Here is an 18,367-nt window from a genome sequence, read left to right as displayed (position 1 = left end):
GACGTGACACACCTGCACACTCACAGCAGCTCTGTGGGCTGCTGATGCAGCAGAGCTGGCCTGGAGATGGCTTCCTCATGTTCCCAACCCACCAGACAGGGCTCTGCCGGGAGAGAACAATGGACGCTGAGGATGCAGCATCCTGATTCCACAGATCAGAAAACAGAGGCCAGAGAGATCAGAGTCGGGAGTTCTCAGCGTTTCCAAGGACAGGCTCTTAGTTTTGGTTCTGATGAGAGCCAGGCCGGCATTGGGCTGGGGCTTCTTTCTGGAGGCTGCAGTTTGGGGTGGGGACACACCAGTCCATGCAGCCTGAAATCACCACCAGGGGATGCCATTGGCAAACAGTAAGTCAGCACCAGAGTCCCAGGCCTGGGAGCAGATGCTGCCGCCCCAGGGCTGCTCCTCCGTGTCGTTGGGATGCCCAGGAACTTGAGGGCCCTGCCACAGGCCAGTGGGGCCGGCCAAGGGTTCCTGGAAGCCCTCAGTTTCCATAATCCTCCCACCACCCAAAGATGTATGGGTGTGATTCAGTCTTGTGTTTACGTGCTGGTTTTGTCTAGTCGTGGGTCTTTAAACAAAAGTGCAATGCACAGCAGGAACAGGGGCATAAAGTAGGAGGCGTGGCTATGCCTCCGTGGGACAGTTTGTGTACCTATCAATGTACCCTCATGGCACACTCCCCTGATATCCCCTCAGAGAATCCTCTCACAGTTCCCCTCAAGTTCCCCACATGGCTGTTCCCCTTAATATTCTCCTCATGGCATCGCCTCAGGTTGTTCCCTCCTGGCTTCCCCGGATGATGTTTCTTTCCTCTCGTGTCTCCTCCTTACTATCCCCTCGTGGCGTCCCTGATCCTGTTCCCCTCATAGTGTACCCAACGGTTTCCCCCATGGCGGCTCCTCATGATGTTCCCTTCACGGCTGCCCTCATGGTGTCCTCTCATGACATCCCCTCATGATGTTTCCCTCATGGTGTCTCCTTGTGGCATCCTCTCATGATTATCCCTTAGTAGTGTCTCCTCTTTGGGTCCCCTTGTGATTCCCTTCAGGATGTCCCTTCATGGCATCCTGCACCGTGTCCAGCAACAGGGTCCATGGTGGTGACGAGAGCTGCTCACATACGTCCTGCGGTTTCTCGAGTGCAGGCCCGTCTACAGCCTGTGGGCAGGACCGTCATGGAGTGCAAGCTGAGTGAGTGTGACCTGTGCCTGTGTCGAATGTCTGAACCTCCCAGCTCATTCCGTACAAGTTTGGGTTTTCTCTGACTTCAAAACAAATAAACTGAAATAAACCTTAGAAATGGTTTTTAACTGAAAACACGTGTTATTCATCAAGCGCCTCAGCCATTCACTCAGATGACAGCCAGTGACGAGCCCGGTCTCCATGAGGGCAGGCCGCCAGTCACTGAGGCCGCATTGCTATGGTTTGCCCAGAATGTTTAATCCTCAGCCTTTTCTATTAGCTTCCTGGAATGTGTGTTTTGAAGGAGATGCTCTTTTTACAGGTGGTGAGAGAAAAAAAGAAAGTCTACCAGAAGCATTCAGGTTTACGTCTTTGGTGCTTGGTGTATTTAAGCGAAGGTCTGTGGCTAATGGATTCCATATCCACGGGGCCCCCTCTCTGTTTCTCAGGTGGGGCCAGAGTGGGAGGTTTCACCATTAAGCATCACTCAGGCCTTTAGGATCAGAGACTTTCCTTAACCCATGCACCCCAGAAGCATGATTGCTAAGTCCCCTCGGTGGCCTGGTAGGCAGGGGTGAGGAGCTGGGCCCAGGTCACAGGGCTCAGGCCCTCTCTGTGCCTCATGGGAACCAGGGGAACCCCAGCCTGGCTCACAGGGCAGCATCCGCTCCTGCAGGTCGTGGCAGGGGGACATGCAGAGACCTGAAAGCCAGGGTGGAAGGTGTGCCTCCCCCGCCTGCGCACTGGGGAGGCAGCGGGCGCGAGGCAGCGGGAATCTGAGCAGAGCTGTGCTGCTGCCTTCCCTCCCTGGGAACCTTCCAGCAGGGGAGCCTGTGGCCCCAACTCCAGAGGCACCCCGACTTCCACATGTCTCTAGGCAGCAGGGCGGGCAGCACCGACAGGGCCACGCCCAGGGGCTCACTGGGCTGCTGGCAGAAGTCACGGCCTGACTCTTGCTGGAAGTGACAAGACTGAGCTTTCTGCCAGTGGTGGGAGCAGGGAGCCATCGATGGCAAACAACTCTCAGTGACAGTGCTGACAGGCGCCCAGTCCCTTCCGCCCCCTCACTTGCCACCCCCCACCCAGCCTGCAGTGACCCTGCCTGCCTGAGGCACCCGTGAGACAAGGGGCGTGACCCCACAGCCTGTCTTCCTACATGGGGAGATGGGCACGCTCAGCATGAACTGGGAGGGCAGCTGGTCTGAAACCAGAACCCTTTGCAAGAATAGGTGGCGTTCAGCCATGATGGGGAGATGGACATTTTGCTATATCTGGTTTCAGCTGATAGCTGCCCACATAGACTTTATGAAAGAAAAAAAAATTGCTACATTCCAAGGAAATGAATGGGTTAAACACAGTTGGTCTACGTGGCCATGGGATGTGGCTGGGAACCCCAAACACTGGAGGAGGGTCAGCCAGATGCAAAGGCATGTTCGAGGGTCACTCTGTGGCTTCCCTGGAGGCTCAGATGGGAAAAAATCCATCTGACAGAGAACTTCCCTCCCACTTATAGGTATTTGTGTCCCTTCCTCCTGATGCTGCAGTGGGCCCCATGTCTCAGTCTCTGGGCCACTCACCATTGTTCCTCTCCAGGCCCAAGGCCTCATTCATTGTTAATGGCTACCGGGGCTGTTGTGGAGAGGTCAGTCCTTCCCAGCCTGGGGTGTTGTAGGGAGGCCAGGACAATGGTGACCACATGGGCCTCAGTCTGTAGTTTTGGGACCCTGGGTTGAGGGGCTGGAAGCGTGGCAGCTCTCCCAGGGCGGAGGCTCCCACAGCAGCCAACTTCTCCCCAGGCGTTCTGGGCCCACTGGGGCTGGCATCCCCTCCTTGTTTGGAGGACTGTAGCCTGGAGGCTGAGTCCCCTCCTCTGCCTTCCTCTTGGCCCAGGGTGAATAAAAGAGGATGGTAAATCTCCTCTTAAGCAGGACTGAGTCTGGGGTGTCCATGGGTCTTTGGATCTTAACGTGGTTACATCAGTCAGGCATCTGCAGGGCACTGCCCGGAGTGTTCTTCAGGCTGAGCACCACTGACCCTGAATTGGGTGTGTCCTCCTTGTAGAGCCCAGAGCTGACCCCACAGCAATGTGGTATGAGGCAGGGCTGGAAAGATCCACTGTGGGGTAGAGGCCTGGAGTGGTCTCAGCTCTGATGGTTGAGAGACCCGCAGCAGACTCTCAGAGAAGCTTCAGGGTGTGGGGCTGAGGTGGGTCTTTGACCTGGGATCTGTGCTGCCCTGCAAGGATCTGGGCCCATCGCACCTGCTGTATAGGAATAACCATCCACTCTCAGAATCTAGAAGTTGTGTGTAGGGGGTTTGAGCTGGAACACAGGGTGGACACCATCTCCTGGAAACATCCTATCGAGTGGGCCGAGGTGGTTTTACTATGTGGTTCTGACAATCAGGCCTCAGACGCTCCCAAGGCCTGGGGCATTGCATATGAGATAAAACTTGGTGAAGATGTATAAGCGCAGTGATCCGGACCCCTGTCTCTCTCCAGTCTGCTTGCGTGTCAGGCGGCCTCTGTCTGGCCCAGAGTATCTCTGAGGACTGGCTCAGAGGAAATTGACCTGACGATACATTTAGTTGATTTGATAGGTCTATTGATGGGTGTGCCAGTGTCTCTAAGATCGATGAAGGTTTTGCTGTCTAACTGGGAGAGGAAAGGTGAGCTGAGGTTGAAAACGTATGTGCTTAGTCACTTCAGTCGTGTCTGACTCTTTGTGACCCCATGGACCGTAGCCCACCAGGTTCCTCTGTCCATGGGATTCTCCAGGCAAGAATACTGGAGTGGATTGCCATGCTCTCCTTCAGGGGATTTTCTTGACCCAGGGATCGAACTCACGTCTCCTACGGCTCCTGTGTTGCAGGAGGGTTCTTTACCGCTGAGGCACCAGGGAAGCCCAAGGGTGAACGGTACTCCTCCAAATTCATATCCACCCGGAATGTGAATGGAACCTTATTTGGAGTCAGGGTCTTTGCAGATGTAGTCAAGACGAAACCATCCTGTCACGCCTTAATCCTGTTATGACTGATGTCCTTATAAGGAGAAACGGTTTTGGATACTGGGAGAAGGCCATGTGGTGACGGGGCAGAGAGTGTGGAGACGTGGCCACAAGCCCAGGAAGCACGCATCGCCGGCACCACCAGGAGCTGGAAGAAGCCTGGGGCAGGTTCTCCCTCGGAGCCTCCAGGAAGCACCGACCCTACGCTGGTTTTGAACTTCTGGCCTCCAGATTTGTGAAAAAATTAATTGCTGTTGTTTTAAACCACTACATTTGCAATTCATTCTGGCCTCCAGATACAGATTTCTTCCCTACCCGCCCCCTGCTCTGGGCGGGCTCTCTGGCTTCATGACAGGAAGCTGTGAGATGTGTGGTTCAAGGGGTGGACGAAAGGGACCCGTGTCCTTCGGTGCCTGGCAGCGTCAGCTGAGGTGTATAAGATGTGAGATTGTTGGCAGAGGCCGTGGTACTCGTCCATGCTGGTCAACACACATTTCACTTCCGGGAGTGCTCTCCACGATGCAGTCAGACACAATTATACCTGCACCAACTCCACCCTCACCCCCACCCCCTGCTGCCCATCTTTCTTTCTGTGTGAGACTTTGAAAACTAGAATTTTCTGAAATTCCTGTGTTTGTAGGGAGTCAAGGCACTTGTTTCACACCCCAGCAGGCCAAGCACATCCTGGTCCATCATAAACGTCTTGTTCCAGCCAGGCTGTGCTTTCATAAGAATGACATTTCTCTGTGCTCTTTTGTGGTCGTCTGAAGAGGCCACCAAAGAGGAGACAGTGAAATTATGCAGTCAAAAAAAAAAAAGAGAATGATCCATGGTGTCAGTAATTTTAAAATATTGTTACTTCCTGGATATTTTGGATGCTTTATAAAATGTGTGATTTCTTTTCTCGTTCCAAATAAGCATTTGCTTCTGTCCCAGGACTTGTACTGGTGATTTTGTGTTAATTTCCTTAGAGAGCCCCTCTTGGTGTGCATGAGCTCCAGGTTGGAGCGAGACTTCCTGCCACACTCTAGGGCGAGCCTGGGGAGGAGCTGGGGGCCAGCCACATGGCCTTCAGGTTGAGTCCCCGTCAGAGACCCCTCCAGATCATCCAGGATAACTCACAAGCTGCCCCTGCCCCGCTCAGAAGCTCAGGGCTGACTTTCTCACAGGAGTGTCTAGTTAGGATAACACTGGTAGCCCCGTGATCCTGCCCCTCTGCCCCACTTGCACACCAGGGAGAGGAGAAAGGAGGGCAAGAATGGGCAGGGGCAGGACCAGGAGAAAGACAAGGGGGTCCCCAGGTGGGGATGGGGGTCAGGTTCCAGATGACCCGGTCTTCTGGTTCACTTTCTGCTGGGACCTGATTTATGTCCAGAAACTTGGAATATCAAGTCAGTCACCACTGCCCCCTGGGGCTGGGTGTGGTTGTAGGGAAAGGCCCGGGGCATGTGCCCAGGTTGTGGCTGCCCGAGTGGCTCACGATTCTCTTTCCTGTGGGTGCAAGGGCTGGAGACCGCTCAGCTGGGCTACCAACCAGTATGTTGGTGCACCAGGGCCCTGGTGAGCAGCCCTCAGGGCAGAGGGACACCCATGCCTGGACCCTGACCCCGAGGGCTCAGAGGTGCTTGAAGAGGAGACAGACTCTGGGCAACCAGGAACAGGAAGACGTTTCTGTCCTGGCAGCCTTGGGGTAGAGGGCCAAGCTTCCAGTGTTGGCCCAAAGCCACATGTGCGTGTGCCGGGTGTGTGTGTGTGGTTCACGCGTGGACCAAGTGTGGCTAGACAGCCCTAAGAGATTTCCTCCCTAGAGACCCCCTCCTAACAGGGCGTTCCTGTGCTGATGGTTCGGGGTCCTGGGTGGGGTTTGGGGTGGGGGCGGATTAGGTTTGCTAGGTGACCGCCCCTGGCAGGGGCTGTCCACCTACTTACAGACACTTCTTGCGTGGGGGGGTATCTAGTTCAGGGGCAGTATCTTGCCAAAGGCCCAGAGGATCTTAGCAAAATTGTTGGCAGGAACCAATAAAAGCATCAGGCTTGTCAAACACACCCCATTCCGACCTCGTCCTGCCTTTGTTCATCACCAGCACTCCCTGGGCGCCCGCGCGTGCCAGCGCCAGTGTGAAGGGCAGAGGGTGAGATGAACAAGAGGCCCGTGGTCTGGAGATGACTCCAGGAAAAGACGAGCAGACCTGCGGCAGGACGCACAGCACCTGTTGGGAGAGGAGTCCAAATACACGCAGAAGGCAGTATCTGGGAGTCCTCACTCACCATGAAGAATCTCAGATTGGATCAATGCACGGTACCTGGCAACTGTGTTCTCACAGGAGCGTAATGATCCCAGAACCTCAGGGGCCACAGGAGTAAAGGACTCAGGAGGTGAGAGAGGGTCAGGTGGCATATCTGGGAACAGGGTTCCAAGCAGAGGCATCAGCACACACATGGTCCCCAGGGCCAGAGAATGCCTGGGGTTTCTGAGGGCCTGCAAGAGGGCCAGTGTGGCTGAGGACGAGCAAGGGGGTCTGGGGGGAAGGGTCTCTAGGGCACTGCAAGGATTCAGAGCTAAACTTCCTTTAGAGAAATCCTTAAACGTACAGATAAGCAACAAGTTGAAAATTAAAATTAGTCAAAGACCCAGACACATTATTTCTTTCTAGGTTTCCTGCCTTGGGTGTGCAGGGGCTGAATGACTTAATGTGAGCCCGTCCCAACGTAATAGCAATATTTGAATGACTTTCAAAGCATCAACACCTTTGGACTGTTTTAGGCAAAATGGAATAGATTTCCACGGCCCCCAAAGCCTGGCGGTCCCACGTGCCGTGCCCACTGTGTCTGAGGGGCCTGGCCCAGGGGGCGGAACAAATCCAGCACTTCTGGCATGAACCTTTCTTTAACCTGGAAGATGCAAATTCGGTCAGTTCTAGACCTGGACTCTGGGTGCCAGCGAAGCTGTTCTGGGATTGTTATGCTCCTATGAGAACACATTCGCCAGGCACCGTGCACTGATCCAATCTAAGATTCTTCATGGTGAGTGAGGACTCCCAGATATTGCCTTCTACATGTATTTGGAATCCTTTTTTTTTTTAAATATATGTTTATTTGGCTGTGTCGGGTCTCATGGGTCTCTAGTTGTGGCATGCAGACTTAGCTGCCACACAGCACTTGGGATCTTAATTCCCTCACCAAGGATCGAACCCGCGTCCCCTGCATTGCAAGGCAAATTCTTAACCACTCGACCACCAGGGAAGCCCTCATTGGGACTTTTTAGCTTGTGAGACTCACAGCAGCTTCTTTCAGATTTTTATTTTCTTCACTTAAGGATATATTTCTCAGCTCATTCGATGATTTGCTACTAGGTTTAGTGTAGTCATCTTGAGGATTAGCAATGTGGATGTTTTGCAAAGCACGGAATGTAGCACTTCTAGAAAAACCTTCTTTTTATCACATTATATGTACCTTTTAGGAACATATTCAATGAACCACCAAGCAGCTCCATCTTTAAAGGAACTTCTCTATGCTGAAAAGAAAAGGCTACAACGAGAGACAGGAAAAGGATGAAATAAGAGGGCTCATCAGTAAAGGCAAACATGCAGTAGAAGTAGGACACCATCCACGCACACAAACAGGAGGTCAAAACCAGGAATCACGAGAGGAGGAGAGGACGCACGCAGGACATTCGAAATGCACTGGAAAGAAGAGATCAGCAACTTAAGACACTCATGCACGTATATGTAGACTGCTGTATCGAGATCTCATGGTCACCACAAACCGAAAGTCTGTTATCATAGATGTACACACACAAAAGAGAAAGCAATTCAAGTGCATCACTGAAGTCATCAAATCATAAGGGAACAAAAGAGGAAAGGAAGAAAAAAAGATGTCCCAGCCCACCTCCAAAAAAACGACAAAGAATACACTCAGGGAGTTGCACAGCTTTGCTTGTAGACACATCTGGCATATATGGTTTGGGATGCGGTTTGGGAACAGGAAGGGGCAGCACGTGGGGCAGGTGGCAGAGCGGGGAGCCCCAGGGCTGGGGAAGACCAGGGAGGTTGGACACAGATTCCACCAGCAGCCACCTGTCTGGCCTCCCATCCAGAGGGGCTGCTCTACCCTGTGGGGGTGGTGGAGGATGCCCCATGCATCATCTCAGGCCACTGATATCCTCATTTTGGTTCCACAGGTGCTTCCTGGAAGGTCCCTCAAACTGGTTCTTATTCATGTTCTAAAGACAAGAGAGTGTCCATGATCAGCTGAGGACCCCAGACTGGGGCATCTCCCAGGTGACCACAGCGTGGCACTCCTGCCCTGGGGAGGAGCCCAGGCCTGGGTGGGGTGGAGGAGGGGAGGGTCCTGTTAGGTCAAGTGCTATGGAACGTGAGATTTTTGCACTTTGGGCCCCAGAACCTGCTAAGGAGCCCTCCCTGGCATGTCCATCAGGAAGACGCCAGGAAGTGGCCAAGCTTCCTAGTCGTCAGCCTGCTCTTCCCCGCACGTCCCCTCTGCAGAGTCCAGTGTGCACGGTGCACTCAGCTCCCCACCCCAGGCTCAGAGCCTCTTACTTGGGGAAGTGGGGAGGATGGGGGGGATGAGAGCCTCGCAAGACACCTTTGCCTACAAGTCGTCCTTTGGGAACATCCCCCACCCACACATCTAGGTCTCCTGGAAGAAGCAGGAAGCCCCCATGCCATCCCCTAGGGGGTCCTAGGGGTGGTGTGGACTCAGTGGCCTGTCTGCGGTGGGGCATCTGCGTTCTGGGACTAGGACTGAATTTGCTGCCTGGGGTCCTCTGGGGCAGCAGTTCTGGCTCCCTGGGACCTCAAACGCTCCCTACTCTCTCACTAGTCTCGGTGGGTATGAGACCATGGGGCAGAGTGTCTATGCCGGGTCTGGGATGACCCTACCCCTCCCCCACCCACAGACCAGGCTCAGTGGCCAATACCTTCTGGAGCTTGAAGTTCAGGGAGCCACACCTTCAGCACTATACCAGTGTGCAGATCAGCAAGCTGAGGAGGACGACGAGGCAAGGATGGGGAAGATTACCAGCATCTCGCTCAGTGTGTTGAGGATTATAATTGGAACGGGGTGTGCTCCTCTGCCGACCTGCGATAAATAGGAGGGACCGGGCCCTTCCTCCTTTGTTCACCTGTGCAGGAGCCCCCACCACCTTGGGGGCACCCTCGAGGGGGACATCGCCTGTGGTTAGGAAGCCCATGGGTGGGAGAATGGCAGGGGGATGGGTGCATGGGATGGGCAGGGCTCCAGTAACAGAGGGTGAGGGTGTCTGCGGAGGGAAGACCCGAGGGGGCTTTCTGGGGGTTCCCTCCTGTAGCCCAGGATGAAGATAGGAACACCTACCTGTGGGAGGTATGACAGGCAGGTAATGCGACCCTGCAAAGAGACACACGGCAGGTTGGCGGGGGCCTGCCCAGGGCCTGCCCTGACACAGCCCGTCTGCCCCAGGTGTCAGATGAGCCCTGGATACAGGAGTTCATGAAGGCCTCACTGGGTTCCCCGCCCAGGGCCCGGCTAGGCTGAGGGGTGCCTCTCAGCCCCTCCCACTGTTCCTGGTCCGGGGCAAAGCTGGAGCCCTGCTTCCTGTCCCCAGCGCTCAGGGTGACTCTGACTGCGTATGAACAGGCAAAGCGGTAGAGGGAGCGACGGTTGACTTGGGGAGTTTGCAGCAAAGCAATGGGTGGGGGTAGGGAGATAGGCGGTGTTTAGGGAGGGAGGTGCCAGCTCCCTGAGCACACGGGGACAGTGAGCAGGCACACGTGCCGGGGCTGCCCTGAGAAGCTCAGAGAGGCCACAGCCGCGGCGTGGGAGGGGCAGGGTGGAAGTCCTCTTCAGGCCTCATCTCCGTGGCTCTGGGCACCTCAGGTGGGCAGGAGTCACTCCTCCCTAGTTGCTCCGCACTCCTGCCCGCCAAAAGAGAAGCTCTTGGGGTCAATAACCCCCACCCCGCCCTGCTCACCTACAACGGTCAGTGTGGTGATTTCGGTATTTATCTGGCGTCCCTGCAGAGTCCACTTGTACAGCCCTGACTGGGTGTCCTGGGCTTTATCAGTTACTAGGTATGCCTGGTCCTTCCAAATCCAGAGCTCCCATCCATCCTTGCAGAAGTCTCCTGGGGGCTTTACATTGCAGATGAGCTTCCAGGGTGCCGTGGGGTTCACTTTCAGGGAGATGTTGATGTGGGAGAAGGCATTGGAGATGCGGCAGCTCATTGTGGCTGGCTTGCCCCTCGACACAGAAACCACACCCTTGGTGCAGTTGGGGTTGTCCCAGGCTGTGCGGGGAAAGTCACACATGTGGGTCATGGCTGGACCTCAGGACATCCAGTGACTGCCCTTCCTGGGGTCACTGGCACTACCTGGAGCCTGGGCCCCTCCTGACCTGATCTAGGTCTCTCCTCCTACACCCATCTTGCCCCTGCTGCATTCCCCGCCCCTTCTCCCCCTCCCCTTCTTCCCATGCAGGCAGAGTTGGGACCATGCCACTTACTTCCACTCTGAGCACTCCTGAAGGCCGCCAACAACAAGAGGACCCAGAACATCCTGGGAGCGAGGAGAGTGGATGCTGACATCAGCATGGACAGCAGGACGTGGATGAGTTTTAAGGGGTCCCTCGTCCTCCTTACTGGTTTTTGGGACACTCCCTGGAGGAAGGAAAGCTGATGAGTCAGAGTTCCCTTAGGCTCCTTGGGAAGCCAGTGAGAGGGGCTGCACCCTGTCCAGGGTGGGTGAGGGTCCCCAAGCTCCTCCCTGACCCAACTGTGTCATGACCCTTCTCGACACCTTTATAATGTCTGCAGTGGGACCACTGTCAGACAGATGAGAAACACAGATGAGAAAGACAGATGAGACAGGAAACAAGTCCCTGGGACACGAGTCCCTTTATATTGCTGGGGTTATCTTGAATTTTATATAAAACATGCAAACTCCCTGAGCATGTGTCCTGAGAGACGGTCAGGACACACAGAATCTCGTGTGGCCACTTGAACCTGACACCAGCCTAGGACCACCTTGGATGCTCCCTGCCCCTCTTCCACTCTTGCATTCTGAGGATTGGCATTTGGGGACATTTGGTCCACTCTCCAGATTTGCTTTTATCAACAACAAGAGTCTTCCTGTGGAACTCGTGAGTTACAGTCTGGAAAGCTGAACTTTCACTTCCTTTGAAACAAATGCTCATCTCGGGATTTGGCATCCAGTAAAACTGACGTTTGGGCTTCCCAGACGGCACAGTGGTAAAGAATCTGCCTGCCGATGCAGGAGACACAAGAGATGAGGGTTCAGTCCTGGGTCAGGGAGATCCTCTGGAGTAGGAAATGGCAACCAACTCCAGTAGCCTTTCCTGGCAAATTCCATGCACAGACTCAGACACAACTGAGTGACTAACACTTTCACTTTTCATAATGACAGGTAGCTACCATTAGGTACTACACAGAGGATGAGATGGTTAGATAGTATCACCAACTCAATGGACATGAATTTGAGCAAACTCAGGAGATAGTGGAGGACAGAGGAGCCTGGCGGGTTACAATCCATGGAGTTACAAAGAATGGGATGTGACTTAGCAACTGAACAACAACAAAAAGTAGCTTCACTGCCCCAAAATCCTCTGTGTTCCATCCATTCATTCATCCTTCCCCCCAGCTCCTGACAACCATCGATCTTTTTACTGTGTCCAGAGTTTTGCCTTTTCCAGAATGCCATGAACTTGGTACCCTTTGGTTTTGAATTCAGTGTCTGATTTTCCTTTTCCACTTTTCTGCGTACTGGGCAGAAGGGCCAGGAGCAAAGGAAAGTGTGGATGTAATCGCTTCCAGGAGCTGAGGGCCATTGGTGACCAGCCCCAGTTCTGACTCCAGGAGACTCTGGGTCAAACAAGGAGAATGACATGGCGAGGGACAGTCTCAGCCCCCAGACCCCTGTGACCGGTGCTGTTGTCTCTGGCTTCTCTTGATTTTCTAAACTTGCTTCTATTCCTAATTTACCGTCAGAAGGACAGTCTTCTTTTCTCACATAAGTACAACATTTGTAGTTGAGGAAGAAAGACGTCACCTGAGAGACACGTGTTCTGTGCACACACATGTATGTGATTTTACATACGTGGAATCAGGTTAGACAGCCCACTACTGTCTCTCTCTTCTTGCCCTCTGTACTGTATGTACAAGGGTGAATGCTGCTCTTTAGTCGCTAAGCCATGTCTGACTCTTTCCAACCCCATGTACTGGAGCCCACCAGGCTCTGCTGTCCATGGGAATTCCCTTGCAAGAATATTGGAGTGGGTTGCCATTTCCTTCTCTAGGGGATCTTCCCGACTCAGGGATCAAACTCACCTCTCCTGCATTGGCAGGCACTTTCTTTACCAGATCCACCAGGGAAGGGTGAAAGGTGGGCCCAAAACACATGTCCACCCACGATCTGTGAAGGTGACCTTACTTGGAAATAGAGCCTTTGCAGCCATAAATAAAGAGGAAGTTGTATTAGAGCAGTGTGGGCCCCAGTGTAATGTGTCAGGCTTTCTTGTAAAAAGAGAGAAATTTGTCAGAAACAGACAACGGAGAGGCCCGGAGCTGACAGAGGCACAGACTGGAGGGATGTGGCCACAAGCCAAGGGATGTCAGAGCCACCAGAAGCTGGAAGAGACAAGGAAGGATATTTCCCTGCAGCTGTGCTGACACTCACAGACTTTCTACCACCACTTGGAGTCCTCCTGAGGGAATATGGCCTGTGCACAGGTGAACCCTGGCCATCTTCCGTCGTGTTGTCCAAGATTGCTGAAGTACGGGCTCCCAGATGGACACCTGTGGGGACTCCCTGCCGCTCTTTCCGCTGCCCTCAAACCTCCAGTCTTCCCCAAGCCTTCCCCAGGCCATGGCGGGGCTCTGCCCTCACACACACGACACGAACCTCTCAGTCCAACTTCATGAGCTCCCTGAGGTTCTCACCGGGAAGGGCTCTGGATGGTTCCAGAAACTGGACAGGGATGCCAGGGTCCCTTCCCACCAGTCTCTGCCCCCAAACTCCAACCACCTTGGGCCTGGCTCCTCATTGTCAGATGATACAGCCTAGGAGCTGGGAAGAACTCCAGGTTGGGGTAGATCCTTGAAACCATAGACCAGTCTCAACTAAACCAAATCTGTACATCGGAGACACAGACTTTTCCACCTTATAGAGTGCGGAAGGGGTGTCTGCAAAGAGCTGGACCGGGGATGGATGAGCCGGACTGGGAAGGAGCGTCCTGTCTGAGGATGGAGGAGTTGGACTGGGATGCAGGGGCTGGTCTGAGGATGGATGAGCTGGAATGGGGATGGTGGGAGCTGGTCTGGGCTGGAGGAGCTAGACTGGGGATGGGAGGAGCTCCCCTGTCATCAGGCACCTTGGCAAGACTTATCAGTCTGGGGTTCCACTGCTGTCTTATTTTTAAATATAGGCATATTTTGTGCAGTATTTGCCACATATTTACATTTCAAAGTGATTCGTTATCTGAAATTCAGATGGGTTTTTAAGTCTGGCATTTCCACTCCTCTGCCTGAGTCCCTCCTCTTGTCTCTCATGCTGCAAAGGACAGGAAAAAGGGAGAGAGAGAGGCCAGGGCACAACAGGGGAAGAGCGGGGTGAGAAGGCAGAGGGTGGGGGGTGCTACAGGAAGACTGCATGATGGGGCAAGAGCTGGAGGGGCCTGAGGTTTCTGGAGTTGGGAAAAGTGAGGCAACAATTCACCATTCTCTCAGATCACTGTCACAGCTGCTGGTATCTCCATGTGTTAAGCTGGGGCACACAGCTGGGATTTGTGCTGTCAATGGGGACATGCTCACATTTGGGAGTCAGTGGAACACCTTGGAAAGTGCATGCCGTTGCCAGCACTTTGTCCTGCCACAGGACCTTGGGGAAACTGAGGCAGCAAGTATGTGGCTCGAGGCTATTCAGGTGACCAGGGGCACAGGGGTTCTCGGTCGGCAGGGATCTCCATTCCTGCAGCACCTAGGAGAAGCTGGACCAGGTTTCCCACGTAAAGGCTCAGTGGTAACGTGTATGTACCTGGATATTTACATGGGAGGGTGAGCACCCTGCTGTCCAGGCAGGCCTTTGACCAACAGTGTGGAGGGAGGCGACCAACCACCTTCAGGAGTCACTGAATCGGAGCCCCAGCCCTGACTCAGAGGGAAGGGATGCCTCAGTCCTGGGAGCTTTTGCTGTGTCCTGTCCCTGCTGGGATGGCCAGAAGGGAGGGTCCCTGGTGCTGCTGCTGCTGCTGCTGCTATGTCGCTTTAGTCTTGTCCACTCTGTGTGACCCCATAGACGGCAGCCCACCAGGCTCCCCCGTCCCTGGGATTTTCCAGGCAAGATTACTGGAGTGGGTTGTCATTGCCTACTCTGGACGGATCCCTACTGGGCAGTAATAAGTTCCTGCAAGCCTGGGGGCTGAGTCTGTAAACCATTGCGGCTTTCTCGGGCCATCAGTACCTGCCAGCCCATCAGCTGGGCTACTTCTCACTCTCTTTCACAAGGCACTTCCTCTGAGAATCCTCTCCTCCTTGCACCTGCTGGTTGCACCCTCTGGGGGCACCTCCCCACCACCTTCACTATTTAGTCCCAGGGGATGAGGGCCTCCCAGGGGCTCTGGCTCCCCAGGCACTGGGAGTGGAAATTGGCTTTCAAATTGCAGATCATTCACCAGTAGTGGGAGGTGAATTGAATTTAGAGATTGCTGCTGCAGCTTAACCAAAAATGAAAGGAGAGCATAGAACGAGTCAGTGGAGTGCCCCTCTCCAGGTTTCCCTCTGTTTTAATGAGTGTTTATGAGAGAATGGGCTGAGTGTGCGTGTGTGCCCCTTGTCAGTGCACACAAGTGTGTATGTGCATGAAAGTGAGTGTGTGTGCACAAGTATGAGAGTCGCAGCGTTGGCCTGGACGTGAAAGTGTTTAATCCTAGATGTGGTCCGGGACAGCAGGTGTCCCGGTGTTCCCAGGTGTGGTCTGGGAGCAGGTTTTGTGCGTATGGGTGGACATGCAGGAGCTCAAGACGCCAACTCTCTGCCCATCCCAACAATGGCAGAGTCAAGCTTGGAGCGGCCCCTCAGAGACGCAGTTCCCCACCAGGTCAGGAAGCCTTTGTCTTTTTCCCTCCTTCAGCGGACAGGCAGAGCACAGAGCCTGGGAGCTCAGCGCTCCATCTCCATCAACCCAGCCCCTATTTGAGTGCGATCCTACACCAGGAGCCCCGGCCACCATCCCTCCAGCTCTCACCTGCGACCCGGTAACCGGTAACCGGCTCCTCCACGCCTGCAGCTGCAGCCTGTCTGTGCGCAGGTCTGAGCGGCTACATTCAACCCAAATGATGATTCCAGGGCGGAGCCAGGAAAGGAGGAGGCGGGAAGGATTCAGAATCCATGCACCTCAGGTCTGATAGCCAGGTCCTGTATTCAGGAAGGAAACCTCAAGTTATGGGAAGTCACTCGAGTTTCCCATAAAAGCAGAGACATTACTTTGACAAGAAAGGTCTGACTAGTCAACGCTATGGTTTTTCCAGTAGTCATGTATGGATGTGAGAGTTGGACTATAAAGAAGGCTGAGTGGAGAAGAATTGATACTTTTAACTGTGGTGTTGACAAGACTCTTGAAAGTCCCTTGGATGCAAAGGAGATCCAACCAGTCCATCCTAAAGGAGATCAGTCCTGGGTGTTCATTGGAGGGACTGATGTTGAAGTTGAAACTCCAATACTTTGGCCACCTGATGTGGAGAGCTGACTCATTTGAAAAGACCCTGATACTGGGAAAGATTGAAGGCAGGTGGAGAAGGGGACGACAGAGGATGAGATGCTTGGATGGCATCACCAACACAGTGAACATGGGATTGGGTGGACTCCGGGACTTGGTTATGGACAGGGAGGCCTGGCAAATGTGGTTCATGGGGTCGCAAAGAGTCAGACACAACTGAGCAACTGAACTGAACTGAACTGAACTTGAATTTCAGGAACTGCCCTGAGTTCAGGGGAAAAGATGAGTTTCTTGACAGTGAATTCCTTATTATATTTTTATTAGGTGTAGGGCATTAGATGATCATTGTAAAGAAACCGGTAGGTGGCAGTTTTCCAGGAGAGCCAGTTCTTGAGTTCTCCCCTTTCAAGCTCTGTCTGAATAGATCCTCCTTTGGGGAGCCGGGTGTGTTCACCCCCCTGCATGGATCTGGGGACCTGCCTGTCCCCTGCTGTGTGTATCACCCCCACACAGACACTGGGCTGAGCTCTGCCCATTGAGAATCATCAGAGCCTGATTCCAGCTTTCAGAAATGCAAGTTGGGTCCACCTAGATAGAAATCATGCTGGGGACAGAGGCAGGGATAAGGAGCGAGAGTGAGTAGGAGCAAGTGGTAAAGAGTTTAAACCATAAATTGTCCTTCATTAGCCCTTGAGCAGAAGGAGCCCCTCTTCCCGGCTCCCTCCCCATGGAGGGTCCTAGCAGGCTGGGTATAGAGACACTCTGTGGCCAAAACAGGTGTCCCTGGGGCATACCCGAGTGCCCTCATTCCCAGAAGGTAGAGTCCAATAGGTGCTGACCTCAGAGAAGTGCTGGAACCCGGGAGTGTCCTTGCAGGGGTGTGTATGTTTCTCTTGTACAAATGGTTTTGGTGCTTATAAAAATCACTAAGATAGAAGTCTCTCTTTGAGACTCCGAAAGTAGGGAATAAGGGCAATGTGTGAGAGTCACAAGGGCGGGGAAGGACAGAGGTGTTTCAACTCTTTGTTCTTTGTTCGACTCCAGGCTCCATTTTTTTCAAATTGCTGGAGGCAAGCAGCTGCTGTTGACTTGAACCCGGAGTCCTTGGTCCACGTCCAGCCTCGCTAGCTTCCAGGCTCTCGCCAGCAGCGCCCAGATATCCTGCAGACCCAGAGGAAGGCTGCTGTCGTCATCCCGCTGCCTAGCCTGCCTGCGTACACCCTCCCAGCTCCATCTTCCTTGTGGCAGAGGGGCAGGTGTGCAGCCTCAGCTGCGGGCAGCATGTGTCCTGGGAGCTCACACTTGGGGCAGCGGAGTCATGAGCCAAGGGTGACCAGAGACAAAGGGGCACGTGCAGGGCTGGGCCTGGCTCTGTTCCCGCACCCCCGAGGAGAGAGCCTGGGAGAGAGAGACCCAGCAGGGATGCTGTGGCAGGGGTTGGGGGCAGGAGAAAGAGTTTGTCTCTGTTCAGTGTAGGACGTCCCTCATCAGACCTGCACTTCCAATAAAGCCCCCTGGAAGGCAGGAGTGGGGTGGGGACAGTGAGTCTGAAGGTCCTTCCATGAGGGAGCAGAAGCCTCGAAGGTGTATGGAGAAGGGAGACCCCATGGTTATTGATGGTTTGGAGGTGGGGTGAGGAAGCCCAGAGGTCCGCAGTGCCAACTGAGTGCCATGTGGACTGTCCCCTTCCACTAGAACCTAAAGTGACCTGCTGGCAGGGTGTAGAGCAGAGTAAGGGGCAAAGAGGTATCTGTGGCCACTAGGGGAGAGGTCCCATAGGCTGTGGAGCCAGGCTGGGCAAATCCTCGGCAGGTGGGCAGAGACAGTGCTGGTGTGGGTGGGAGCCTCGTGGACCAGCCCTCACCCATCCTATGCTGACATGTGTAGACTTGTATTCTCTCATTCTGGTTGAGCAGCTTCCCCGAGGCATGTGGCCACGTTCATGAACACATGTCTGCTGGCATCTCAGACACTCGGCACCCCCACTGAAGGGCAGGTCTCGGAGTGCAGACCCTCCAAGGGCTCATGGGCCTAAGGGTGTGTTTAAACAGGGCTTTGTGTTTGTGAGCTTTGAGGCTGGGTTCACAGCCCCAGAATCATGTTCACAGACCCAGAATCATGGCTTCTTGTTTCCTCGATATTTCGAAAGCCCTGGTCCAGTGTCGCCTTATTTCCAGAGCAGCTGAGGAAGAATCCGCTTGTGCTCATTCCTACGTACATCATCCTTGTGGGGAAGATTTAAACTTTTCCTCTTGTCTCTGGTGAGGAGGGCTGTGCTGGGCTCAGTTGCTGAGTCGTGTCTGGTGTTTTGCGACCCCGTGGACTGCAGCCCACCAGGCTCTTCTGTCCATGGGATTCTCCAGGCAAGAATACTAGAGTGGGTTGCCATTTCCTTGGCCAGCAGATCGTCCTGACCCAGGCACTGAGCCCATGCCTCCTGCATCTCCTGTTT

The 18,367-nt window shown here is 54.0% G+C and overlaps 1 protein-coding gene across 1 annotated transcript in view; it reads right to left on the bottom strand.

The window, feature by feature from the left end:
* Window positions 1-7,454: 7,454 nt before the first annotated feature.
* LOC133232700 (secreted and transmembrane protein 1A-like) overlaps window positions 7,455-18,367 on the bottom strand; it is a 34,935-nt gene continuing 24,022 nt past the window's right edge. The window contains exons 2-6 of the mRNA XM_061392449.1: window positions 10,691-10,844; window positions 10,161-10,475; window positions 9,545-9,577; window positions 9,129-9,289; window positions 7,455-8,411 (exon numbers count right to left, since the gene is read on the bottom strand). Coding sequence (XP_061248433.1) covers window positions 9,168-9,289; window positions 9,545-9,577; window positions 10,161-10,475; window positions 10,691-10,844 — 624 coding nt within the window. The 3' untranslated portion in view covers window positions 7,455-8,411; window positions 9,129-9,167. The remainder of the gene's footprint in view (window positions 8,412-9,128; window positions 9,290-9,544; window positions 9,578-10,160; window positions 10,476-10,690; window positions 10,845-18,367) is intronic.

This window comes from Bos javanicus, chromosome 19, assembly GCF_032452875.1.
Source record: "Bos javanicus breed banteng chromosome 19, ARS-OSU_banteng_1.0, whole genome shotgun sequence".
NCBI classification, from domain to species: Eukaryota; Metazoa; Chordata; class Mammalia; order Artiodactyla; family Bovidae; genus Bos; species Bos javanicus.
This window is presented reverse-complemented; position numbering and strand designations above follow the sequence as displayed.